Below are 27,500 nucleotides of genomic sequence, written 5' to 3'. Positions count from 1 at the left end.
TAACCAACACACCCCTAAATTGACCTAAATTCTCATGTGTGAGGAAATTAGAATTTAAGGTTGTAATCATGTAGGCTACCAAGAACCACAACTGAAGGGGTCAGAGATCTAGAGTACTAGAGCCAGCATGTGTTGTTAAAAGAAAGACACGTTAACATGGAGGTCAATTCATTCCAGGCTAGGCTATAGAGTTGACTTCTTTTTCTCATATCTCAGTTATTATCCAGAGCTTCTGGGTACTCAGAATATTATCTATCAGGAACAGTGGAATGGGAGTGCCTCAAGCATCCATGGCCTCAAGAGAAGGATCCTTATCTCCCTCTAGTGGCTGCTTCAGAAACTGCTCCGCTCATAGAATGTACTTGGGCCTTGACACTGATCTCGGGCCAGCTGTTCCGGTAATGGTTCAAGCGTTTTGAGAGCAACAGCTGATCCTGAATCAGTGCATGAGACCAACGACTCCAGCGTTTAAGTAGATCAGTAAATCTCTATGACAGCAGACATCATTTCCTGTCATTAAACCTTCCCTCACAAAACATTTCCTGTTGAAATTAGGTAAACAAAAACAAAAAAAGATCTATAGAATGACAAGAAGCAAAAAAAGACAGGCATATGATATGATATACAGTATGGAATAGGATGAGGAATGGTTGTGTTGCATTACGTTTATTTTGTTGAATGATTGTGTTGTATTGTGTTGATTGTGCTGAATGATCAGGCTATACGTCGCACACTAAAAACAAAACACAGACTGACCTCTTTTTCAGAAACACAACACAATCATTCAACACAATGCAACACAACAACCTTTTACCTTTTCTATTCCATACATTCTTTCTTTGTCTCCTTTAATGGATGACGGTCATTTGCTTTGCTTTGCTTCCTCTCATTCTGTAGATCTTAATCATTTTGTTTACCTCATTTCAACAGCAAATATTTTGCAAACTCCTAATGCTCCATGAGTTTAACACTAAAAAAATCAAAATGTTAAAAGAGGTCAGTCTGAAGACTTGAGTGTGCAAGTCAGCTACTACCTATAGTGTTTGTTCCTGAAATCACCAGCACGTTGAGAGGAACTGACACGCAGCTGTGCGTTGGACACATACATGGTTTGTGCTGAATGACTGTATTATGTTGCAAAATGTTGCATTATCTACAGTATCAAACTGTGCACATCAACCCCAGTAGGCTACCGCAGGCTCAGTGAAGAGTGTGATCTATTCTAGGCCGCCCGTTGTCTAAAAGATCTGTGCATCTCACCACCTTATGTGCATGTGCAGAAAGGTACCCTACCGGTGCATCACGCCTGGCCAGAGTGACTCAGCTAGGTTATCAGGAAGTGGTTTAAACTGTCAGAAGAGCTGCGGTAGTGATATATGCGGTATGGTGGAGAAGGGACCAAAACAGCCTCATGTTGTTTCCCTTTCTCACTCTCTTTCTCTCTCTCTCTCTCTCTCTTTCTTTATCTCTCTATCTCTTTCTTTATCTCTCTCTCTCTTTACTCTAAAGGTGAAAGTCGTTTATGCAGGCTCTAACTGGGCTACAATGGAAGTCAATGAATGCATTGGAAAAACTATGATAAATGCGCTTTTCAAAGACAGGAAGCATAGGGTGTAATCTTATCAGTCTTAGTATGTTCTCCTGTGAAATGTATTAAATATTTTATATGTTTGGTGTGGTTTGGACCTAAGCATTCCCCTGGCACTTAGAGGACTATTTGCAAGTATTATTTGATTAAAGCTACATGTATTGATTTTTTTCATGGTTAATAAATTATATGTTAAACATTTAGTAAGATTATAAATCATAAGGTGAGTCTTTAAGCAGCCCAAAGCATTTCTGATTTTTTTTAATGAACTACTTATTATCAAAATATTTATATTATTTTACAAATGATTGTACTGTACATCATTTGTAAATGTACTATTTTAACATTCATGAATGATCTGTAGATCATTCTTTTACACATGCTCAACATTATTTGTAAATTTGAACCCAGGTCTCCCACGTGACAGACCTCGCCCTAACCAGCTACGCCACCGAAAAGCTAGCTAATCAATGACACAGGGACAGAGACGCAGCAATTACTAAATAATTGCAAAAACGTTATAGCAGGTGATGATATAATAATTTAATAATCATTTACGAATGTATACAAATGGTTTGTTCATGAATAGTTCATCATCTACTAATAGCTTATGAATGTCTTATAACTGAGTGTTATTAGACAGTGTTACCTTAGCTAGATTCTGTAGGCCAAGAGGAATCCAATTATATCCACCTCTTGACATTGGATTGATTTTACCAACCACTAGATCGATGAGAAGATTATCAATGGCCATTTACAATGTAAACACATAGGTTGCAAGTGAGATACCCAACTGAATGAGTGTCAGAGGGGCGATTATACTCCATACCGATAACGAGACAAAAAACAACTGGAAACAGCTGGTGTTTGGGCTTGCTGGATTCTGTGGACCGAGACGTATCCAATGATGTTCTGCTTCCTGACATTTGCTTCATGTCCCTGACCATTGGATCGCTGAATGGAGTGGGATTCGCTCCGAATGGTAGAAGTATAGCGTTGGTTATATTAGTTATATAGTTAGTTATAGTTATATTTCACAACATAGATCAGATGACTTATTTAGGTGGTTTGATCCTGTTTGATAGATCAAAGAATATGGCTAGCTCATATATGTGATCATTAGCTGAGACTTTTCTTTTTCTTTCAACAACTGTGCAGTACACGATGACGACATGCATTATGGGGTGGGGGACGACAGGTTCATTTTAATTTGCTTTACCTCAGTTAAGGGCACTCGAACAGAGACGAGACCAGAGACGAGCAGGGGCTAGAGGAGAGTATGTGCACACTGAACACAACCCAGGCCAGCAGGAAATGGTGCACATATCTGAGTCTTTTTCACACCACCCAACTGCCAACAATAAACAATGCAATGTAACATTTCTTTGTTTTTACCATAAATATACAACCGCCATGTATTAACTCATGTAGGAAACCCTAGGCATGATGAAGTTCCATAGATATTGGCTTCTGACCTTAGATAGAGCAGAGCATATTCTACATCTGAGTGTATGGTGTCATCATTTCTGCTTACTTCCGAAAGCAACATTGAATTGACGTCACTCTATTGAGAAATAAATTGGGTCATGACAAATATTTACCTGAACATGCTTGTCGCAGCCTGAAAAGGATTCTTGACCCGAAACCAGAGGTGTCACTCAGTGAACGAACTCTAGGCAGGGGGTATATCCCGGAGAATCTCTTCAACTCGGGGTAACTATCCTCATTGGCCATCTGATCCGAAGAACATTAGGGTAGATACTAATTGATAGACTTTAGGTCGGTGCAAGTGAAAGTGACAGGGAATGGCGACAATTTAGCTTGCGCTTTCCTCCTGTATCAGAAGTGAACGAGTCTCAACCCCTCCCTTCAGGGTAGCGCCACAGTGAGATGATTGAGAAAGAAAAAAAAGTTGAAAATGGTGAGCGTTCCCTTTGCACACCATATATGGTTGGTTGTAGGGTAATTAACAAAGACAAATGTAGCCTATTCGTGATAATGTCACTGACACAATCAACATCAACCCAGCGCTATGACCCCCAAAAAATAACAGAGAACAACAACAAAGCTCTGGCATTTCCCAGCTTCCTATTGTGAAAGTGAACCTTGTCGTCAGCCATCTATCACCCCCAGGCCACACCCCCCCCTCTCCCCCCGCTCAACCTCTAGACCCTCCCCCCCACCTTCATTCAATTCTCCCGCCACTGACTCCTCTCCAACTCCCCTCCACCTTGACTCCTTCAGTACCCCCCCTCTCCCCCCAAACCTTTTTCCTCTCTCCTCTCCTCCCTTGTCCCCATCCATCCCCCTGACTCCCCCTAAACACACACTAGACACAAGGACACATGGTGGGTGGGCTTCACTCTGACCCATTTATCTGTCCACACACACACACACACACACGCACACACACACACACACACACACACACACACACACGATGAAAGCCCCCATGAGATCATCAGTGAGGACCCTCTGACATCAATGCTCTGGTTACTGATTAGCTAAAGCAAAGCTGCTCACCAGCAGAGGCTTTGATTAAAACAGCCAGTCGAGCGCCGTGGACCTCAGAACCGCCCAGAACCCACAGCATCAGCAGCAGCCAGCAGCAAAGCAGAGAACAAGAACAAGGTAGGAGAGAACACTCTACGTTCTACTTCCACTCTCAATGGGACTGTGATAGAAGCACAGAGATTCACTGGTCTGAAGTAGATGATATGCTTCTGTGAGGAACTATGAGATTTTTACATAAACAAACATTGAATATTATGTCTTGTCTCTAGAGGTGGTTTGGTTGATGTCTCCTTAATTTTATTTTATTAAATACTTTAAAAAAATTTACAAAAATGATCGACTTCCTCGGACTGAGTTGAGAGTGAACTGAGATCATGGAACAGATGGCAGACAACCACAATGAGAAGTAATTCGAAATTAATTCAAACTCGGAGTGTAAAAAATAATTTCCCCATAATATGGATCTGTGTGCGTGTGCGTGTGTGTGTGCGTGTGTGTGTGTGTGTGTGTGTGTGTATGGTGTTTGTTCTGGGCCTTCAGGAGTGGAGTCTCTTGGTGGAGATCCAACACAAAGAATAAAGTACATGGTCTCATGGTCTGTGTTTATCTAACCAACACACATATGGAGAGAGTCAGTAGCCTACCATTGCCTCGGCTACTTTTCAGTTGCTTCAGTATAGTGTGCTTGTAGTAGCATAGTAGTACAGTAGGCTACACAGCACTGAATATAGACCACTATTTCGCTGTTCATAACAACTAATAGTAATAAAGGATGTATATATCCATTGGTGTGTTTAATGGGTAAACTAATTTGGGTGTTTAGAGTTCCGTTTCCCTGTGGTCAGTTTGCCGTCTCTGGATTGTTAGTTTCCTCTTTGACACAGTGACCTCTTTAGCTGCAGAGAGACCCACTCCTATTGACCGTCCGTCAAGCCAGAGGACAGACAAAGACTCCCGCATCAATCACTGCCCGCCAGCCCTCCGCTAAGGGTCCCTCTCAGCCAATCATGAGAGGAGATGGAAACCCTCCATGACAAAGACGGTCGACCGGAGCGAGCCTCAGACGCCTGAATGAAAGTTCTCTAACACTTCTAACCGTCTCTCCACAGAAACGTTCGAAGACTCCCGACCGAGGAAGGTAACCATGGGTAGAATGTCTCCCCCTCTCCTCGTCCTCTTCCTCCTCCTGGTGCTGTCCTGCTCCCGGACAGGCCTGGCAAACCGCGTGTACGTCCATCCCTTCCATTTGTTCGCCTTGCCGAACGTCAGCTGCGTGGCCATCCAGACGCAGGAGACCAAACCCCTGGAGACGGTCGCCCTCATCCCTCTGGATGACGGCAGCCTGGAGCCCGACAGCAGGGACTCGGGCGACTCCGACAGCCTGAGACAGAACGTCACCCAGCGGACGTCGGTTCTGGCCGTGCTGCTCAACACGCTGGGGCTCAGGATGTACATCCACCTGAGCAACCAACAGAAGGGCGCCAACACTCTGCTCTCCCCCGTCAACACCTACGGCTCCCTGGTCACCTTCTACCTCGGAGCATCCAGGAGGACAGCCATCCCCTACTTGAAACTACTGGGGCTATATAGGGACAAGGACAGAGTAGACTGCGTCTCTCTAGTGGACGGACACCAGGTGCTGAGGACGCTCCAGAGCATCAACTCCCTGGTGGACGGGCCCACGGACGAGATCGACACCCGCGTCTGGGCCTTCGTCCGCCATGACGCAGGCATAGCGGGGGACTTTGTCCGCAGCACCCAGGACATCTCCGACGCGTCCTTCATCAGGGCGGTGGACTTCTCGAAGGCGCAGGAAGCCGAGGCGCAGGTCAACAGCTTCATGGAGAAGACGTCCGAGGGCAGAGTGAAGGACCTGTTCAAAGGCCTGGGCCCAGATACCGACCTGCTGTTTGTCAGTTCTGTACAGTTCAAAGGTCAGCATATTCACACAAGCTTTTTACACACAGGGCTGTTTTAAATTTTATTTAAATCAAGAATCTCGGGTTCGAGCCTAGTTTGCACATCTCTAATAGGTTTAGCCCAGTGAGCCTTGACAATGATTTGGGGAGGTAGTTTTACGTCTCAAGTAACCAAGTTTTCTCATCACACAAGTGGCTCAATAAATCAATAATAGTAATATTAATATATACTATATTCATATTATTATTGCTCAATAATTATTGCTCAATAATACTGATTCCCCTCATTACTCAGTTACTATTACCCCATGACAGACCTCGTGTACCTGTTTTTGTCTCTTTTTCTCCCAGGCAACTGGAGGACAGCCTTCCAGCCAGAGAAGACCTCCATGCAGGAGTTCCATCTGGACGAGAAGACGACCATCTCGGTGCCCCTAATGACCCACACGGGCCGGTATCTCTACCTGAACGACGAGGGCCGACGCTGCACGGTGCTGAAGCTGGCGCTCAGCAAGCGCACCTACATGCTGCTGGTTCTGCCCCACGAAGGAACCAGCCTCAACGACATCAAGGAACTCAACGACATCAAGGAACAGCAGAGCACCGATGTCCTCTCAACCTGGTACCGGCACCTCAAGGAAGGGTGAGCCCTTAGAGAGCATGAGCCCGTTATCTCCTTTGACTGCGACAGGCAACGTACCAAAGTGCCATGAAAAGCCTCGTCTCGGAACACAGAAAACGCACTCGTAAAAATGCAGTCACGGACACACACTCGTAGAGCAGTTCTGCTGAGTCTTCAATACCTCAGCCAGGGTTTTTGTCTCATGGCGTAGCTATTACAAGAACAGCCACTGTTCCTTAACCCTAAGTTATATATATTATACCCTAACTCTATGATCACACGAGACACTTTGCTCGACTACGATGTGACACTCTAGCGAGTCAATGGTGAGCTGTCTATGCGGAGTAGATAGCCAGGTCTGAAGCAGGACTGGAGGTGAGACGTGGATAGTCTTGACCTGTGTGTGTGTGTGTGTGTGTGTGTGTGTGTGTGTGTGTGTGTGTGTGTGTGTGTGTGTGTGTGTGTGTGTGTGTGTGTTCCCCGTCCAGACTCCTGGAGCTGTCTCTGCCCAAGTTCTCCATGACGGCCTTGACTGACCTGCGCGCCCTGCTAACCGACATGCTAAAACAGGATGGGAAGCTTCTGCTGGGCTCAGAGGCAGAGTTCGAACGACTCAGCAATAAGAAGCCCTTCAGCATAGATAAGGTGAGGTCACTCTGGAAGAGGGTTCAGGTGAGGTCCGATCAATCACTGTTCTCAAAGGGGAATGAGGAAGCTGAATATTAGGCCTAATATGAGATGAAAAAGACACGGTCCACTGTATTCTGTGAGAAACATATCATACACTTTACATGATAATACATGATAATAAACCCTGTATGAAAGTAGATTGTTCTCGTCAATGTCTCCAGTGGTACAACAAGGTAGTGTTTGAGATGTCAGAGGAAGGGGCGGAGTCTCAGGACAGGATGGAGGAAGAGGGCGTTCCCACGCCGCTGACCGTGAACAGGCCGTTCTTCTTCTCCATCTTCGAGGGCGACTCCAACGCCATCCTCATGCTGGGAAAGGTCACCAACCCTACGCTCTAGAACCTTCTGGACACATCACCAGGACTTCCTGTCTGGGGAGGGAGCCTAGATGCCCAAACTATCAACAAACTGTCAGCCCAAACTCTATGTTCAACAACTGGTCAGTTAGGATTGTAAGGATTGTGAATAGCGGATAGTTTATCGAGGATGTGTTAATAGTTGCAGGTCTACAGACCATCTAGATGGAGTAGGTTCTTGAAATAAAGTTCCGACATGATCTACCGGTGAGTGGAGAAGATTGAGGAAGTATTGAAGGAGGAATGTATTTCAAGAGTATTCAAAATGTAGCAGGGCATTGTGGGACCAGTTAGTGTAGAAACAGAGAAACACAACGCACTACGATATAATCCCAGACTAGATCTAATGTGTTACAATATTGTTACAGATTACTGTATGATGTACTGAAGGTAGACAGGGTTCTTGCAATGGGATTATTGAAATGTCTCAATGTGTATATTTCTATTTTGTTTGTTGTGGTTTGCGATTGCTTGAATAAAACAACTTTTTTTCTCAGACCTTTGGAGATTCAAACAGTAGTATTTCTTTTCTGTTGTTCTCTCAACACCATCATCAATACGGCTTCTCTATACTCAGTCGGTCTCCAAACCACCTCTTCTACATGTCTAGAATCCAGGTGGACTTCTGTCCCTACTTGTGTACCTGAGGTCACTGAACTCCGGGTCATGTTTTCTCAGCCGAACATTTGAACCGTTCACATCAACACTCACAAACGCACTATGCATCTTGTATCCAAAGCTTTTACTATCAAGGTCATCATAATATTACAATTTCAATCTTTTAATTAATTACAATGTACAATATCTTCATCATTCACCACCTGTATAACTTTATCCTTCACCAGAGAAGTACAGAGCAGAACGATGGGCTTTACGTGTGTTGGTTACATAATGTTTTCCACAGTCTCTCTTTAGTGTGACCACACAGAATCCCTGACCACACAGACCACCCCCCCCCCCCCCTACAGACAGGCCGACAGACAGACAAGCAGGCAGGCAAGGCAGACCGGATTCATCTGCTTCAAACAGAAAGACGTTGAGGGCAAAAACTCACCCGTGTTTTAAAAAACCACTCCCTCTTAATACATCCTAAAATGTCCCTGTGGGCCCCCTTCCCAAGCCCTCTCTAAACATGAGTCCCCCAGACCGTATCCCTCCCTGTAGTGTCCTTCCCCAATGGCTTGTACAGTCACAGATACACCGGGGCTGTCTCAATACTCTACAGCTATTCACTCCCCTCGTGCGCTTTCCCTCATTCCTACTGCTCTGACGTAAGCGGACACGTGCAAAACTAAAGTCTCCGGCATGCTGCTGCCACCTTGCCCGGACCAGGCTTGACTCACGTCAAGGCAGTATGAAAGAGAGGGGCTGAGGAAAGGAAGCTACTTTAGACTGTTGAGACGCACCCCAGGGGTGGGTTAAAGTCCTTCAAGACCAGCAGGGATCTAGAGGGTTACAGTAGATCCGGAGTGGAGCAGAGCAGGGTTCAGGAGGGTTAGGGTCCGGTGGGTTCTGTTGAGGCCAGTTCCCTGGCTCCCTGGACCAGCTCCAGTAGAGTAGAGAACATGGTGATCTCCTCAGGCCGGAGACCCATCTTCTGGATCTGAGACAGGGACACAGCAGCACTGGTCAGAGGCCGCTTTACTTCCACCCTGAGGTGTGTGTGTGTGTGTGTGTGCGTGCGTTTGTGTGTGTGTGCGCGTGCGTAATTTCAATTTAAAGGGCTTTATTAGCGTGGGAAGTCACAATAATGTTAAAATATAAATGTAAATACAAATAGGTATATTGAGGAATTATTTTTCCAAATGTTACAAATGGTAACTTCCTTGTCAGTCAGTCAGTCAGTCAGTCAGTGTGTGTGTGTGTGTGTGTGTGTGTGTGTGTGTGTGAGTGTGTGTGTAGGTATACCTGTTCCCCGAGGTACTCTACGTCCAGCGCTAGCTGCGAGCGGATCTTGCCGTCGTCGGTGGGTCCTCCGTTGGCGGCAGCGGAGCTGGTGGTGGCCGTCTTCCTCGCCTGCTTCAAACGCTTCAGGCTCTCCTCCATCTTCTTCACCGAGCTCAGGACGTCCGAGATGGTCTCAAAGTACCTGCAGGCACGTACGCACGCACACATACACACACGCACGCACACACGCACACACACACACCGTCACGCATACACAACACACACACACACGCACACACACGCACACACACGCACGCGCACACATGCACACGCGCATGCACACGCACACACCGTCACGCATACATACACTTCTAGGTATAACACCTGGGTATGGTGTATGGTGTGTGTGTGTGTGTGTGTGTGTGTGTGTGTGTGTGTGTGTGTGTGTGAGTGTGAGTGTGAGTGTGTGTGTGCGTGTGTGTTGTACAGCCTGCTCTCATACCTGTGTGTGCAGTCAGACAGGGTGACCCGTAGCCAGCCCTGGGCCACAGAGGGCTTGACCAAGTCTTTGGAGTCACACAGCAGCTGGTGAAGCGGACGCAGCGCGTTGTCCATGTACGCCGACGCACGGCTCGGCACTTCCTGTCCGCACAGGAAGTAGGAGACTGTTTCAGGCGCGGTGTGTGAGTGCATCTTGCATGGATTCTGTGAGAGCGACGTGTGTGTGTGTAAGTGTGTGTGTGTGCGTGTGTATGTGCGTGTGTATGTGCGTATGTGTGTGTGTGAGTATGTGTGTGTGTACAGTATGTGTGCGTGTGTATGTGTATATGTGTGTGTGTGTGTGTATGTGTAGGTCTGTGTGTGTGTGTGTGTGTGTGTGTATGTGCGTGTGTATGTGCGTGTGTGTCTGTGTGTGTGTTTGGTCTGTGTATGTGTGTATGTGTAGGTCTGTGTGTGTGTGTGTGTGTGTGTGTATGTGTGTATGTGTAGGTCTGTGTGTGTGTGTGTGTGTGTGTGTACACGTGTGTGTGTGTACGTGTGTACGTGTGTGTGTGTGTATGTGTGTGTGTACGCGTGTATGTGTGTGTATGTATGTGTGTGTGTACGTGTGTGTGTGTGTGCGTGTGTGTGTGTATGTGTGTGTGTGTGTGTGTACGTGTTTGTGTGTACGTGTGTACGTGTGTGTGTATGTGTGTGTGTACGCGTGTATGTGTGTGTATGTATGTGTGTGTGTACGTGTGTGTGTGTGTGTATGTATGTGTGTGTGTGTGTACGTGTGTGTGTGTGTATGTATGTGTGTGTGTACGTGTGTGTGTGTGTGTGTGTGTGTGTGTGCGTGGTGAATGTCCGCAGGGCCGCCCCCTCACCTTGTTGGTCCTGCGGTAGAGCCGGGGCACCTCGGCGGCGCTCTTGAGGAAGCGGCAGCACCGGTCGGTCAGATGCTGGGTCATCCTGCTGTCCAGACTGGGGAGGCAGCCGGACAGAGCGGCCTGGGAGTCCCCTAGCGCCTCTGGGGAGGGGGGAGGGGAGGGCGGGGCATGGGTCAGACTGCTGGACAGGTATGGAGGAACACGGTACATCTGTGGGGGGTCTAACAGGTAGACAGGGACAACAGGGACTTCGGAGGCCGCAGGCGAAATAGCCTTTGTTACCGGTGAGGGACGTGTCGGTGTACCTTCAACGATCACGATGTTCTTGAAGCTGATGGCCTCTAGTCTCTGTCTGATCATCTCCGATAGAACTGGGATCTAACAGGACAGAGACAGACAGACAGAGAGACAGACAGACAGACAGACAGACAGAGACAGACAGACAGACAGACAGACAGACAGACAGACAGACAGACAGACAGACAGACAGACAGACAGACAGACAGACAGACAGACAGACTAAGCGTTAATGATGTTCGTTTGTATACAGAAGAACACAAGTTAGGGTTCTCTTCTGAATTCTGCCACTGAATTGGCTCTGGCCCAGGTGTATCAGTATCGGTAGTTCTAATAGGACTGCACCTCTTCTTCGTCTCAATATTAATAGTTCTGATTGGACCGTACCCGTTAAGCAGGATAAGTATCATTATCCTCATTTCTGATTGGACCGTCATACCTGTTCCTGAAGCTTCTCCACGTCGGAGGAGATGTAGACCAGCTGTTTAATGGAGAGGGAGGCGGGGCTTCCGCTCTCGCTGCCCGCATCGTCCTGGGAGGTGCGGCTTGACGTGGAGGAGGCGGAGCTAGGCAGCGGCCTCGCCAGGTCTTTACTGATCTCAGAGGGCGGGGTTTTAGTCAGCACCTATCAGGCGGGAACACAGGAATGGCGGTCATGGTCGCAAAGTACAGTAAGAGTAACAACTCTTCTGAGTCAACTTTCCATAACTCAGTGCATTGCTTTTGGCTGCCAGGTTGGATGGGGATTTGCGGGTTAGAATGAGGGTGCGGGTTGCCAGGTTTGTGACATTTACCTCCATGACGAACTTGGCGTAGCGTGAGAGGAGCTGCAGGGTGAGCTTCCAGAAGCGGTGCGCCAGGGGGGGCAGGTAGATCCGGTCTGACCAGCACCTGACCAGGCTGGACCACAGAACCTCCGACACCTGCAGGTGGTAGGAGCTTCCCACTGTGTGTGTGTGTGTGTGTGTGTGTGTGTGCGTTCGTGTTTGAGGAAAGGAGATTAGATCAAGACATCCGTTAATGGACTGATACAACACTACATAACACAATCAGTGACACAGACTCATCGATTGACCGCGAGGAAGACGGCCATTCAGGAATACCAAACAGGACCTGACACCGGCTCAGTCAGGCACGGGGAGACACGGTGTGTTTCTCCTCAGTACTACTCACCAAGGTTATTATAGTTAAAGAAAACTAACAAAAAACGACGTTGAGGCGTGAAAAAACATTTTAGTTAACTAAAATAAAAATAAAAACTAGGCGTTTACAAAAAAAACGATAATTAACTAACACTGTGTTGTGTGTTTACAAAACTAACAAAAATAAACTAAAATTATAGAGAAAATTTCCTTCGTTTTAGTCTTTTTCATTTCATACATAAGCCTAGTATTTTGGGTGGATAGGAAATCTATTCTCCTTTCTTTCTTTTTTCTTTATCTGTGGGCTGTGGCCCTGCGCAGAAGTAACCTGACGTGGTCCTGATGGTTTGTTTCAAACAGAGTGAAACAACGTGAGCTCACGAGATCAGGATGGTCTCACGAGGCTAGCGAGGAAGAAAAAAAGACTAAAACCAACAGTGAAACTAATAAAAACTCAACTAGAAACGAAGTATTTCAAATAAAATAAAAACTAGACTTAACTAGCAAATCTGCTTTAAAAACTAATTAAAACTAAACTGAAATTGAAAAGAAAAAGTTAAAATGATATAAAAAGAAAAACTAATGAGAAAAGCAAAACTATGATAGCCTTGGTTCTCACCTGGTGCCGCCTCCAGCCCGTCAGTAATGGCGTTCTCCAGACTCCCAGCGATCTCCTTGTACCTGAGACAAGAGTCCAATTTCAAACTTTATTTATACAGTGCATTTCATACATAGAAAGAAAGGGGGAGAGAATATATATATACATATATATATATATATATATATATATATATATATATATACACTGATCCATACCCGTAATAACAGTTCACCACACACACACACGCACACGCACACACGCACACACACAGCCTTTTGAAATTGAAATTCAATTGAAAAACATTTAGCAAAACCGGAACAGGAGTACGCAACGTTGTGTGCGGTGAACATATTGTGCTGTGTGAACATATTGAGAAATGTATGCGTTTGTGTGAGTGTGCAGACGAAGCGAGCACACAGAGGACAGACTGACCTGCCCCCCCACCGACTCCACAGGGATCAATACAGAACAGGAACTCAAGGCCCGTATCAATGCCTTCTAGAGGTCATCTATGATTAACATGACTGGATACGCTAGGTAAAAGCATGTGCTCTCCTGCACAGCTATTATAAAGCCAGTCGTATCCCATTAGTGATTCCTCGGATGAAGGGAGGGAGTGGACACGCATGTGAACAGTAATGGAACGGGGCCCTGTTGGCCTTGATCAGTTTCACAGCAGCTCTGGCACGGGACAAGCGTCACTCATATGCGCTCGACGTCGCTTAAACAAACACAACAGAGCTCACATCCTGCTCTCGTCTCTTGGGTCACTATTGCAGGAACACAGGAAGGGGAGGGGTGGACTTCAAAATCAACATCAGCTATAATCTATGTGGGCCAGTGGGTCTAAGGTGTCTAATCAATGGGTCTAAAGATGAGCATACACTACAAGATATTATGCCCGATTTTAGACACGATTCACAATCCTGCCGAGTCTGTCCTAGTCGGCAGCAGTCTGCACTAGTTGGGGGTAGTCGGAGTGGCAATTTCTGAAATCTGTAAGTGTATGAGGGGTACAGATTTAAATCGGCAAGTGGATGATGAGAACAGACTTCTCCCGATCCGAGTCGGAGCATATCAAACATGTTTGATATTTTTTTAGCAGATTCTGGACGCAATCGTGTAGTGTAAACTCGTCACCACCTGGTCCAGTCGTTAAATGTGCGATACCCAGTTTTTCAGTTGTCATACAAAAATCATCAGAAGCCAGTGGTCTAGTGTATACTCCCAGTCAGTTCATAATCTGTTAAGATTGTCAAAGTCTTCTAGTGTATCCGAGGCTTAAGGTGTCTAATGTCTAGGGTCTAGAGTGAAGGGTGTAGGGCTCGGTTTGGGACTGGGCCGCGCCGTCTCACTGACCGTAGCTGGAAGTAGACGGGCAGGTTCCACTTGCTGTGGAAGCTGAGGTAGGAGGAGTGAGCTCTAAGTCTCCTCACGCTGGCCTGGGAGCCACACTGACGCTCGAACCGCCGCACAAACTCCATGCTCATAGAGTACCGCTGTGGACACACACATGTATACAACACACACACACACACACACACACACAAGCACGCACACGCGCACACACGCGCACACACACACACACACACACACACACACACACACACACACACACACACACACACACACACACACACAAAATGTGTTACACAGTAGGCTATAAGAGTGTTTAGTTGATGCTTAGATCGCGAGGGAAGAAGCAATAAAGCATTCGTCCGGTACAGTAGACATGTTAAGAGACGTTCCCGTACCTCGTAGAACGTGTCGGGGTTTCCTGGGCTGAACAGGAAAGAGATCCTCTCCTCCACTGCTCTGATGATCTCCGGCCACACAGAGTTCACCAGGAAGTCATAGCCGGGCACGATGTCTGCCTTGTCACTGGGGAGGAGAGGACGGCGCGCACGCGCACACACACACACACACACAGGCACGCAGACAGGCAGACAGACAGACAGACAGGCAGGCAGGCAGACAGACAGACAGACAGACAGACAGACAGGCAGGCAGGCAGACAGGCAGGCAGACAGACAGACAGACAGACAGACAGACAGACAGACAGACAGACAGACAGGCAGGCAGACAGGCAGGCAGACAGGCAGACAGGCAGACAGATGTGACTTCACTAATGGAGACGCGCACAGAGGCAGCGTAGGCCGGCTGACCCTCAGGGACGTCCGCCTGGGGAGAGAGGGCGGCGCGAGCCCCTGACCACCATCGCTAGCGTCACCATAACTGTGGTTCCCCCCCTCAGCAGTAACCTGACATGCGCCAGATGGTTTGTTTCACACGGAGTGGTGAAACCACATGAGCTCACGAGATCAGGATGGTCTCACGAGGCTAGCGCAGAAGAAAAAAACTACATCTAATACTGAAACTAATAAATAACTAAACTAAACTAGCAAACCTGCTTTAAAAACAGACTTCCTTCATTAACTGTTTTTAATATAGTGTGAGTAGCAGTATTTTGTTAGTCATTTGAATACCGTGTCCACCCTATTTATCCTCTATTCATTATGTATTCTTATTCTGCATATTTTATTACTCTCTTAATCTGCTGCGAAACTGAAATTTTCCCCTGGAGATAAATAAAGAGCTATCCATCTAAAATGAATTCAAACTAAACTCAAAACAAAAAGTGAAAACGATGCTAACAAACGAATGATAAACGCTAAGCTACCCTAGCCTGGACCCGTACCTGGATATGGCTCCTCCGGTCACCTCACGCAGCAGCCTGCAGTGATGAGGCACGAAGTCCAGCAGCTTGGAGAACATCTGCTGCAGCCCTCCGGGGCTGGACCGCACCAGCTTCTCCACCACCACCTGGACCACACGCAGAGGGGTGGGGGGGGGACGCCGTGTGACACGTGTGTTTACATGGAATACTCTATAACAGACTCTAAAGCCTGAGGTACTTCCTTCAATCAGAGTTTAAACCCATGGCTCTTGACATTTGTACTTCGACCTGTAACTGTTTTTTAATTATTATTATTGTGTATTGTATTTATTCTGTTATTTGTGTATTCGTGTGAACTCGTCGACGCTGTAAATGAGGGAAACCTCCGTGCTTTACGAGTATAAATAAAGCTTTGAAATGAAATGAAACACGAGTACCCGGCCCCTCTCTAGCAGCTGACCCTCTCTACCTGGTGAGTGATTCATTTTGACAAGCTACAAACATAACCACAATGGACAGGAGTGGATACACTGCGTTAGCATACACTCAATGTGATTGGAGGAGGTGGGGTTAGCATACACTCAATGTGATTGGAGGAGGTGGGGAGAAGAGACGAGGACCAAGGACCGGAGTAGAGACATCTTTTTTTTTTGTAAGATATTTTTTTTAGGGCTTTTCAGCTTTTAATGGGACAGGACAGTTGAGAGAGACAGGAAACGTGGGAGAGAGAGAGAGGGGAGGACATGCTGCACAGGACCCGAGCCAGGAATCGAACCTGGGTCCGCCGCGCGAAGGACTAGCCTTCATATGGGGCGCGCCTTACCCAGTGAGCTACGGGGGCGCCCCGGAGTAGAGACATCTGAGCCTCCACCTACTCCTCTATGTTGAGTGTGCGATCGTTAAGACTCAACCTGAAGGCGATGATCCAATGATTAAGCTCAAGATCACGATGATAGCAGTGATCATAATATACTATCACAGCAGGATTCGGATGTGTGGCGTGTGAATGCGAGGGTGATGGAGGCGCCTACGTACCTCGTCCATGTAGGGCTTGACCAGGACCTGTCCCACCAGCGCCTCGGCGTCCCGGGTCTTGTCTATGGTGGCGTAGGTCCTCAGGCAGTGGCGGACGATGTCCACGTTTGAGGTCTGGAGGCCCTGGATCAGCAGTCCCTCCAGAGACTGCTGCAGCATGGAGGTGATGCCCGCTATCCGCTGTGAGGACACACACGCACGCACACGCACACACACACACACACACACACACACACACACACACACACAGACGCACAGACAGACACACACGGGACAAACACACACACACACACCAATCAGATGCACAGATACACAGTCAGGCGCACACATACATACACACACACACACACACGCACGAAAACAGAGGATATTTCAATTGTTTTCTTCAATATACTCATTATTCTCAACCATTTAAAGCTGCGTAATGTATATTTGCTGTTGACTAACTCTCCAGCCGTCTAGTGTGTGTGTGGGTCTGCCGGTAGACCAGCAGTAGACTCACAGGTCTGACTTTGTCCAGCAGAGGCATGCCTTTACTCTGCACCGCGTGGAACTGCAGCTGGTTGAACTCTGTGGCAATCCTCTCCAGTATTTGACCTGCCAGCAGTGGGCTACACACACACACACACACACACACACACACACACACACACACACACACACACACACACACACACACACACACACTATATTATTAACCACAAGTAACACACACTGACAGACAGCCCTCATCTGAACACCCCAAGATGTGTGCGGCTGTCCCGTGTGTTTTATCGCCCCCTAGTGTTCAGTAACGGTAGCTGCACCACTCTACCTGTCGATCTCCAGGGACGTCGAGTCTTTGGAGTTCTGGGAATGGAGGATTTTCTCAATCTTCTCCACAGATCGAACCACTTGGATGAGCCTCAGAACACACACCTAGCTCAAAGAGAGAGGAAAAGTGACGGCCTGGCACAGGCGATTCTGGATGGTCTTTACCCGTCGATGCGGACTTGTCCACCTCATACAGACGATGGCGTGCTGTGCCTGTGCATGGCTGTGCGTTGTTTCCTGAAGCTCAGTAAACCAGGTGGGCCCACTAACCTTTTTTTTCTGTAGGTCATCCTGTTTAGACAGCTGGTTGTCTATGGCCTGGATCACCTCGCTGACCGATGACCTCAGACTCTGCAACAGGGGAGAGGGGACATTAAGAGCAGGCAGGTGCACGCGCGCACACACACGCATGCACACACACACACACACACACACTTGAATTCTTTATTTAGGTCCGCATTTTCAAAATACATTTCAGGGGCCCAAATATAATTCCATTGCTGTCATGTTGTTGGGTCATTTAACATGTGTCACATTTCACAGATACAAGCAAGCTTCTAGGATGAACACAATATGCTTACATGCACATACATACACACACATACATGTATCTTGACAGTACAATATACATAATAATGATGTACAGTAAACATACAGAAAATACCACTGACACCAGGGGAGTTATGGGTACAGAAAACATCTTCTCCTCCAAATGCAGCGGCTGCCAATAATGGAGGAGATTGAGCAATATTTTACAGTCTGCTTTGCTTCACACTTGGTCAATAATCTTCAGGCCATAATCCTCAGGCTTATGACTGCTAATTTATGAACATGGCCCAGGCTGCCAAATGCATAATGGCTTGTACCAGCAGCTGGTACTTAAGTTGTTTCGTCCAACACCGCCGCTGCTCTTTCAGCGCCAGGAGGTGCACGTGCGCGCCTGTGATGGGGAGTGGACGTGCGCACCTGTGATGGGGAGTGCACGTGCGCGGCTGTAATGGGGGAGTGCACGTGATGCTCCGTCGCGCCTCACTGTTGCGCTCACAGTAACAGTCGGGTCAGTGATCACCGACACATTCACCATCTCAGCGTCGGCACGTATCCATTGTAGGGAGACATCAGTCCAGTTGCTGAGGTCGTTCAGATCCGGCCAGTCAGAGTTCACGCTGAAGCCGGCGGCGTTGGTATCCAATTAACCGTTAGGGTATTTCTTTTTAAACCGAGGAAACCGGAGGTTAGGTCACTCGCTCGGGGAACTTTACGTGGTTCTAGGTCGAGGAGAAGTGAGGCTCTGGCTAACTGTCATGTCGTCACTGTTAAGCATGTTCAGTAAATGGGAGAGGCCTGTAGATACGTATATATATATATATATCCATTCAAAGTCCGGTACCCCTAATCCTCCCTCTCATTGGCTGCGGAGTATGACATCACAGGTTGTGTGAGTGCTCAGGCCAAACCGCTCTCTCACTCGCTGTACAGTCTTGCTGTTTAGATCACGCAGGAGTTTCCTTGGTATATGAACGTTTGGAAAAAGGTGTTGTACTTTGCACAGCGCCACGTGTCCAATAGCCTCCAGCTTCATAGCCAGAGGCAAGGGAGATGAGCCGATTAGGTCCAGCCTGGCCGTGTATTCAGTGATGATATCAGTCCCTTGCTCTTTCCCCTCACTGTCAATATTGAATTTATGGCTTAGGCAGTTTTGTGGCGTATGTAAACTCTGATTGGTTTGTTTTTCATTGTAAATACAGGATTTGCATCTGATTGGCATACCAGCGATTCCCTCCACTCCGCCTCTCATAAAACACACACACACAAGCACGCACGCGCGTGCACACACACACACACACACGCGCACACACACACACACACACACACACACACACACACACCAGGGGAGATAGTGGAGAGGAGCACATACCAGAACCTCCTCTCTGAGCTGTCCCAGTGGCACGGACAGCTGGTTCAGGGCTTTGTCCATTCCAACCTGAGACAAAAACACACAGCGACAGCCAACTCTCAGTAGGTCACATCAGACTACTCTCAACTCCTCTCCATCCTCTGACACGAAACAACTCACTTCAAGACCAAGATGAAATGTCATCACCCTCACCCCCACCCATCATCATCATCACCACCACCACCTCCACTATCATCCACCTGCAGGGGATGTGAACTCACCAGGTTGGTGGAGAGGTTGACGAAGTCGGCATAATCTTTGTTGATGAGCTCCACCATTGCGGTTTTGAGGAGCTTGTAGTACAGCTCCAGGTCCTCGCGCATCTCCTCGAGCTGGACATGCTTCCTACAGTCCGCCACGAACTGGTCCACGTCGAAGTCATCCTGACAGATAGAGAACCAAGGATTAGATTATATATTATTATATATATTATATTAGGTAGCCACCACCACTAGCTAAATATCAAACTAGCTAACAGAGACTGACTGATCTAAAGCTGTCAAGGGGTGAAAAAAGCAGAGTCTGATGTAGCTAGTATAGACCAAGGGGATTGCTATATCACAGTTATATATTATTATATATTATTATTATATTAGGTAGCCACCACCACTAGCTAAATATCAAACTAGCTAACAGAGACTGACTGATCTAAAGCTGTCAAGGGGTGAAAAAAGCAGTCTGATGTAGCTAGTATAGACCAAGGGGATTTCTATATCACAGTTATATATTATTATATATTATTATTATATTAGGTAGCCACCACCACTAGCTAAACATCAAACTAGCTAACAGAGACTGACTGATCTAAAGCTGTCAAGGGGTGAAAAAAGCAGAGTCTGATGTAGCTAGTATAGACCAAGGGGATTTCTATATCACAGTTATATATTATATTATTATATATATTATATTAGGTAGCCACCACCACTAGCTAAATATCCAACTAGCTAACAGAGACTGACTGATCTAAAGCTGTCTGATGTAGCTAGTATAGACCAAGGGGATTTCTATATCACAGTAAATGACGACAAGTGACTGGTGTTAGCCAGATAGCTAGCTGGCTAGTACAGTTGTAAAAGTCACCTTCCTAACGTTACCTTCATAAACACGTCCTTATCGAAACACAAAGAATCCGGTCCCTTCGGAAGATTCATGTTGTTTTCAGACGAGACTTTCTCGATATGAATTACATGAATGATGGACAGGGAAGGAGATTATCTAGCTGAGAAAAGAGAAAAGACACTTCCGCAAACATGGCAGGGTTCTGACACCAACGAGGAAGACAAGAGCTGAATGTCGAGAGACTGCGCCCCCTACTGGGCGCCTGGGGGAACGCGCCGCAAGAGGTGAGGTGGATGAGCGAGAAACAGACCGATATATTCATATGTTTCCATGCATGATCCGTTGAAAATACTAATAGAGTAAACGCATTACCTTTTATTTTCATTTATTTCATTCAAAAGTGTCCATAGTTCCTCAAAGAGTATTTGAAATGGCTACAACAACCGAAGGGCGAGTCAGTCAAGTTTGGAGGTAAGAAGACGCACTCAGACATTCATCTAATAACTCATGCGGAAATTTAAACTCATGCTACGGTGGCAACATCGGTACAGTATGACTGTCCGATTAGGATAGTGCAATGCAGGCAAGCCATTCTTCCATATATTTACAGCCTATTTCAGCTTTTCATGGAGTCACAAAATACATTTTTTACCACACATACAGTAGAAGTGATTCGATACGATAGCAAGTGAGGTAACTTGTCGAGGTTGAAAGGCAGACAACCTTCTTTTTCTCTGATCTCACAGCCTCAGGTTATGAGTACAGCCAGGTACCAGTTCGATTTTATTTAGCTATTTATTTCACGTGTATTTATTTATTTATTTATTTATTTATTTAACCTTTATTTTAGCGCGACCCCAAAATAATCAACATGCTGCAACAGTAGCCTAGGCTACAGCAGCATACAGCAACAAGATACTGGGACTGACAAGAGCTCCAGCAGCATCGATGCTAATATAATCCCTAGAGACGTCTACTGTCTTCACTTCAGCAACACAGGTGGTGTATCATCATACACTGAGCTGGCTAATAGCATTCCAGATGGTGAACAGCTCTGCACTGTACTGCCAAGGAGGTTATGAGTAAGCTCTATCTCCATTCACACTAATGACGGTGTCATTCCCATCTAAATTAGGCTGTAATTGTTATCAACTGTGAGAATAACCAGGGCTGAGAGACGAGTTATGGTGAAGCCTATGATGTGTGTTTGGTACAGTACAGGACAGGGCATTCTGAGGCAACTATACTTAAATTATTATTATTATTTTTTAAACCAAATCTACTACAAAGTGTCAATTTTACACGAGTCAGAAATCACTTGGGTGAACGACATACGATTTGGGGCGGGCGATACCCAGAGGACTCAACTACGGAAGTAGCTGGCCTCACGCACAGCGGTTCATCTGTGTGGAGGCTGAGCCGACATACTGATACTGTACAGATATGGGCAGCGTGCGAGTATACACCCTTCCTTCCTCACTCCGAAACCACAGCGCTCTCACCCTCTGCTATTAAACCATAGTATAGAGGATTAGGAATCACTAGAGGTAGTCCAGTTGCATCCTACAGTTGTGTGTGTGTGTGTGTGTCTATGTGTGTGTGTGTGTGTGTTTGTGTGTGTGTGTGTGTGTGTGTGTGTGTCTATGTGTGTGTGTGTGTGTGTGTGTGTATGTGTGTGTCTACGTGTGTGTGTGTGTGTATGTGTGTGTGTGTGTGTGTGTGTGTGTTGGAGCACTCAGACAAAGCGCCATCTGTACCCCGTGGGGCTCCTGACTGCCGGGGCTCTGGCAGGGGCAGGGAAAGGCCACCGTCAGCATTGTTTTGGAGCCACTGCTGCCACTCTGACTGCTGCGCCTTTATTGATGTCATGGCCAGGGCTGCCGTATAGTGAGCTGGGCTGAGCTTTTGTAGTGTACTGGTGATGTCATGGCCAGGGCTGCCGTATAGTGAGCTGGGCTGAGCTTTTGTAGTGTACTGGTGCTGTAATGGAGAGAGAGAGAGTGAGAGAGAGAGAGGGAGAGAGAGAGAGAGAGAGAGAGTGTGTGTGTGTGTGTGTGTGTGTGTGTGTGTGTGTGTGTGTGTGTGTGCGTGGGTGGGTGGGTGTGTCAAACTATATTTTTCTTTCTAACTCACTCCTGGCATCTCAGGGATGAGTTGGAGCCAGGGAGAGAGGAGGAGGAGGAGGAGGAGGAGGAGGAAGGGATTGGTTTGTGCCATCGCAGAGCCCTATTACAGTCCAGCTGACATGGAGTTGTGTCAGGAGGATGTATTCTGCTGATACAGGGAACCAGTAAACTGCCAGGTATCAAAAGTGTCTCCCAGGCAGACAAGATGAAGAGAAAGCTTGTGCCGTTTGCTGAACGGGAGGAGAGAGGGGAAGTGTAGTACAGCGTTGGAAAGCCACAGAAAGTCGTCATGCTCTTTAATGCACCAGCGCTGGAATACCCTGTCATAAAAAGTGACATTTTGAGAGGGTATGGTGTGAAAATTTGAGCTAGCCTCTTCTCTGTGTTTACAATTCTATGAAACTGAAGACGTATTATTGAGCTGCGAGACAGAGAGGCTCGAACGCGCACGATAAGCTGTCTTTTATTCGCTCTCCGAGTTGTTTTTTTCCTTGAAAGACCTGTCGCAGTGCCTGATGGGACCTGACATTTGAAAAGGTCCCTGAGACGGCTTTTGACAACACTAGAACTCCGAGAACCATTTACAATATGTAAATAGGCGAGGAGGAGAGGCATTGATGGGGATCCAGCTGTCACACATCTTCACACAACACCAGCTCTCTGTGTTCTTTATACAGCCCACGTATATTTAATTGATTTTTGATTTAGATTTTCTGAAAAAATGCACAGACTGATATGGTATATCTCAGATGAACTGCATTACATTGAACCCCCCCCCCCCCCCAACACACACACACACACACACACACACACACAAACGCACGCACTCCGTTATCTATGTGTGGTGTTTGTAGCTATGGAGCCTGAGACTCTTGTGAGATAATAATCAATATTATTTGCACTTAGATAAGGTAGATTATGACCATATTATGTTCAACGGCGGCCGGATGTGCACAGTCAGCTCTTCACAACAACAACACCAACAAAAACAACACGGAGTATGTGTGGTGTTAACGGCTTTATAGAGCCGACCCATTTCACGTCCCCAGAGAAGGCCCAGATACATCAGTCGAGTGGGATGTTGCGTGTGAGAAGCGTTCTGGCCCTGATTCCAAAGCTGCGTGTGGGCTGTTTGCAGGAACTACCGCTGATACAGCATGATGTAGCTATCGCTATACTGACAGTTACAAAGCAGCATAGCTACCACTATATTGCTTATAGTTTATAGTTTGCTACTGTTGTCGTTATTCTGATAGGTAAAAAAAAGAGCACACAGCGTACTGCTACCGTATAACAACGGTTACAAGTTTGAGTTTGTCTAGCTAAGTACAGTATAGTACTTGAAGTACTTAAAACGATGACTGTGTTTGTACTGTAGTACTGTAGTACTCTTAACCATGCTATCCGTTTACCTACAGGAGCTTGAGCTTGCTAAGGTCCTCAGCTGAACCAGTCAAAACCAATTTTCAGCTGTGGAAAAAAAAAAATTCTTCATGGCCTCTCAATTTCTTTACCTTTCTCTCTTTCAATCTGTGTCTGACCTTTCAGTCTGGTTCACCTTCTTTACCGTTCTCTCCTGCACTCTGTCTTGGGAATGAAAGCGAATCTTTTTTTCTCTCCTTTTGCATTATACACCTCTGTCCCCTTTCCTTCACTCCTTATCAACTCTGCTCTTCAATCTGACTCCTTTTCCCTTTTCTCTACACCCTCCTCTGTTGCTCACACGTGGGCGAAGGTGTCCTTGTCCTTCCTAGGCAAGTCTAATTTTCTCAGAGGTCAGGAAGGCATTCAAGTTTATTAAAGCGGCCACAAACACACACAGCTCACACCCTCCCCTGTGTGTCCATTAATCCTCCATGAAGGGAAAGCACTGCTCTCTGACACTCCCTAGTCTCTCAGTACTAGTCTCTCTCTCTCCCTCTCTCTCAATTCAATTCAACTCAATTCAATTCAATTCAATTCAAAGGGCTTTATTGACATGAGAAACAAACGTGTACATTGCCAAAGCAAAAACTCACAAAAAAGAAAAAATGACAAAAAATGTAGTTAAAGATACTAAAATACGGAGATGTGTGTATGTATCTCTCTCTGTCACACACACACACACTCACAAGCATGCATGCTCACACGCACACATACACCATCACACTCACAGAAAGTGGTCCTATTGTGAGCCTTGCTTTTGTGTTCAGTAATTCACCAACATGAATTGAGACAAAGCCTGTACACTCTTGATAGAGCTCTTTCAGGTCGCACTTAGTTGTGCACTACAGCTAGCAGCTGTGCACTAGTGTGCTTGATGGCTCTTAAGTGGACACCAATAAACAAGCCTACTGATAGATCTGTTTATAACTACTAGACAAATCACTGCTGCTCCCTTTCACTACCACCCCTAGTTACCAAGGTTACTATAGTTAACGGAAACTGAAAAAACGAAAACTAGGTGTGAAAAAACATTTTAGTTAAAGGTGCTCAGTTAGATTTTTTTCGGCCACTAGATGGGGCAGTGGTGCAGCGTATCGGATAAAAAGAAGTGGGCGTTTTCACTCCATAAGGTGCCGTTCAGGGGGTGGGGCTCAGCGCCGGGCCGGCTTAGCTCATAATAAAAATAAATTCTGCATTTGCTCCACAGGCACTACACCGTTGGTTATATTTTCTGTACAGATAGTTATGACTCCCCTGGACCTATTTATTGCATGTATAGGATTTCTTTTGGGATTTTTTATTTATTTTTTTTACAAAAAATGCAGTAAATCAAACAGAGCACCTTTAACTGAAATAAAAATAAAAACTAGGCTTTACAAAAAAAACTATAACTAACTAAACTGTGTTTTGTGTTTACAAAACTAACTAAAATAAACAAAAATTATAGAAATGTCCTTAGTTTTAATCTTTTTCATTTCATACATAAGCCTAGTATTTTGGGTGGATAGGAAATCTATTCTTTTTTTTTTTTTTAGCTCTGTCACTGCGCAGAAGTATCCTGACATGCACCAGATGGTTTGTTTCACACGGAGTGAAACAACGTGAGCTCACGAGGTCAGGATGGTCTCACGAGGCTTGCGAGGAAGAAAAAAGACTAAAACCAACAGTGAAACTAATAAAAACTCAACTAGAAACGAAGTATTTTCAAAAAATAAAAACTAGACTTAACTAGCAAATCTTTAAAAACTAATTTAAACTAAACTGAAATTGAAAAGAAAAAGTTAAAACGATATAAAAAATAAAAACGAATGAAAAAAGCAAAACTATTATACTGGCTCTGAAGTCCTCTGGCTGGTTCTCCGTGAGAGGGAATGCTCTCCCTGTCCGGTACCGTTGATCTGATACCATGAAGTCATGAAAACGTGTGGGAAGGTCTGTCGTGTCGTGACAGTATCAAAGCAAACAAAATACCCTCTTCGGTTCATTGTTTTGGATGACTTACCTCTCTCGGTCATTGACTCATTGTGGGCGTGTTTCATCGTTTGATTGGCCGTTTCGAGCCGTGGAACAGCTTGCTGGCATACAGCGGTAATGGCAATGAAAACAAAAACGGTATTGGCATATCCCTAACCCCCTGGGCTTATCCTCTCCAGCTGTCTGCGTTTGTCTCATCAGAACCACCCCCCCTTCCTGGAGATGGAAGCAGAGAGACATCCACCTTGGCTCCAGCACCCAGTCAACAGATCTATTTCTCTCTGTCTGTGAGCTTGCGTGTCGACAGCATTCTCGCTGCTTAGCAGATACAGTATGTCTGTTTTAGTGTGTGTGTGGGGGGGGTGGGGTGGGGGGGGGGGTCTGTCTGATGTGTGTGGCTGTGTGTGGGCGCCTGTGTGTGTGTGTGTGTCTGTGGGAGTCTGATATGTGTGGCTGTGTGTGGGCGTGAGTGCCTGTGTGTGTGTGTGTGTGTGTGTGTGTGTGTGTGTGTGCGTGCGCATGTGTGTGTGGACAGCATTCTCACAGCCCAGCTGAGCCTGACAGGTGGAATAATTTCACAGACAGAAAACGGCCAAGAAGCCGGAGTGAGGAGGGTCGTCATGGCGACGTCTGTTTGGTGTTAATCTGGGTCAGAGGCGCTGGGCTCAGTCCAGAACCGGGCTGGGTTCAGTCCAGAACCGGGCTGGGTTCAGTCCAGAACGGGCAGGGTTCAGTCCAGAACAGGGCTGGGTTCAGTCCAGAACAGAGCAGGGTTCAGTCCAGAACCGGGCTGGGTTCAGTCCAGAACAGGGCAGGGTTCAGTCCAGAACAGGGCAGGGTTCAGTCCAGAACCGGGCTGGGTTCAGTCCAGAACAGGGCTGGGTTCAGTCCAGAACCGGGCTGGGTTCAGTCAGGGCTGACTCCTCCGACGGTCTGTCTTCTACACCGCTCCTAGCAGGAGTCAACAATCGTCAGAGACCACAGTATACTGTCTTCATCTGTATGTCAGAAACAGGGTTGAGAAACTCCTAGAAGGCAAGGAAAAGCAAGTTTATTTGTAGAGCACTTTTCAGCAACAAAGCAATTCAAAGTACTTTACATGAGACATTAAAAGCATCAAGACAAAGTGCAACACATAAAAGGTCGTATAAAATGAAACGCAAAATAGCTAGTTGGCATGATGGAAACAGGCCTATTATATCCTCAGAGCCTGACAGCCTGATTGAGATGAATCACTCGAAGAGCTTGACATGATCAGTCCAGAGGAGTTTGGCTTCATGCCTCGGGGGTTGATTTGAAGTCTTTAAAGGAACGAGGCATTACTGCTACTAGTCTAATTGTACCTCAAAATTCCTCAAGATTGTGGTTTTGCTATTCCACTTAGATGAAACCGTTTCGGCTCAGAACTGTGAAGACGGATACGAATAGTAATGATTTATTGGAATGTGC

At 46.4% G+C, this 27,500-nt stretch overlaps 2 protein-coding genes across 2 annotated transcripts; one reads left to right on the top strand and one right to left on the bottom strand.

Moving 5' to 3' along the window:
* The first annotated feature begins 4,068 nt into the window (after positions 1 to 4,068).
* Positions 4,069 to 8,186, top strand: agt (angiotensinogen). Its single transcript, XM_084456945.1, has 5 exons — positions 4,069 to 4,219; positions 5,212 to 6,036; positions 6,373 to 6,664; positions 7,132 to 7,288; positions 7,495 to 8,186. The coding sequence occupies exons 2-5, from the start codon at positions 5,247 to 5,249 to the stop codon at positions 7,669 to 7,671; spliced, it is 1,416 nt and encodes a 471-aa protein (XP_084313071.1). The 5' UTR covers positions 4,069 to 4,219; positions 5,212 to 5,246; the 3' UTR covers positions 7,672 to 8,186.
* A 479-nt stretch (positions 8,187 to 8,665) lies between these two features.
* cog2 (component of oligomeric golgi complex 2) lies at positions 8,666 to 20,696 on the bottom strand. The gene is made up of 18 exons (XM_084456934.1): positions 20,562 to 20,696; positions 19,689 to 19,850; positions 19,429 to 19,494; positions 17,781 to 17,861; positions 17,512 to 17,615; positions 17,200 to 17,308; positions 16,698 to 16,877; positions 15,684 to 15,808; positions 14,740 to 14,866; positions 14,345 to 14,484; positions 13,004 to 13,065; positions 12,037 to 12,188; positions 11,682 to 11,867; positions 11,251 to 11,323; positions 10,943 to 11,085; positions 10,078 to 10,217; positions 9,597 to 9,777; positions 8,666 to 9,291 (listed from the first exon to the last, which is right to left on the bottom strand). Exons 1-18 carry the CDS (start codon positions 20,616 to 20,618, stop codon positions 9,184 to 9,186), a joined length of 2,196 nt encoding a protein of 731 aa, XP_084313060.1. The 5' UTR covers positions 20,619 to 20,696; the 3' UTR covers positions 8,666 to 9,183.
* Between the last annotated feature and the right edge of the window lie 6,804 nt (positions 20,697 to 27,500).

The sequence above is a fragment of the Borostomias antarcticus genome (genome assembly GCF_949987555.1).
Source record: "Borostomias antarcticus genome assembly, chromosome: 2".
NCBI lineage: Eukaryota > Metazoa > Chordata > Actinopteri > Stomiiformes > Stomiidae > Borostomias > Borostomias antarcticus.
This window is presented reverse-complemented; position numbering and strand designations above follow the sequence as displayed.

Bases quoted from the DNA above. Each gene is read 5' to 3' on its own strand.
- agt (XM_084456945.1), top strand. From the start codon at position 5,247: ATGGGTAGAATGTCTCCCCCTCTCCTCGTCCTCTTCCTCCTCCTGGTG. The intron at 6,665-7,131 runs GTGAGCCCTTAG...TTCCCCGTCCAG, and splicing joins TACCGGCACCTCAAGGAAGG to ACTCCTGGAGCTGTCTCTGC. The intron at 7,289-7,494 runs GTGAGGTCACTC...CAATGTCTCCAG, and splicing joins AGCCCTTCAGCATAGATAAG to TGGTACAACAAGGTAGTGTT.
- cog2 (XM_084456934.1), bottom strand. From the start codon at position 20,618: ATGAATCTTCCGAAGGGACCGGATTCTTTGTGTTTCGATAAGGACGTG. The intron at 14,867-15,683 runs GTACGGGTCCAG...TCTCCTCCCCAG, and splicing joins ACCGGAGGAGCCATATCCAG to TGACAAGGCAGACATCGTGC. The intron at 13,066-14,344 runs GTCAGTGAGACG...CTCTTGTCTCAG, and splicing joins CCCGTCTACTTCCAGCTACG to GTACAAGGAGATCGCTGGGA.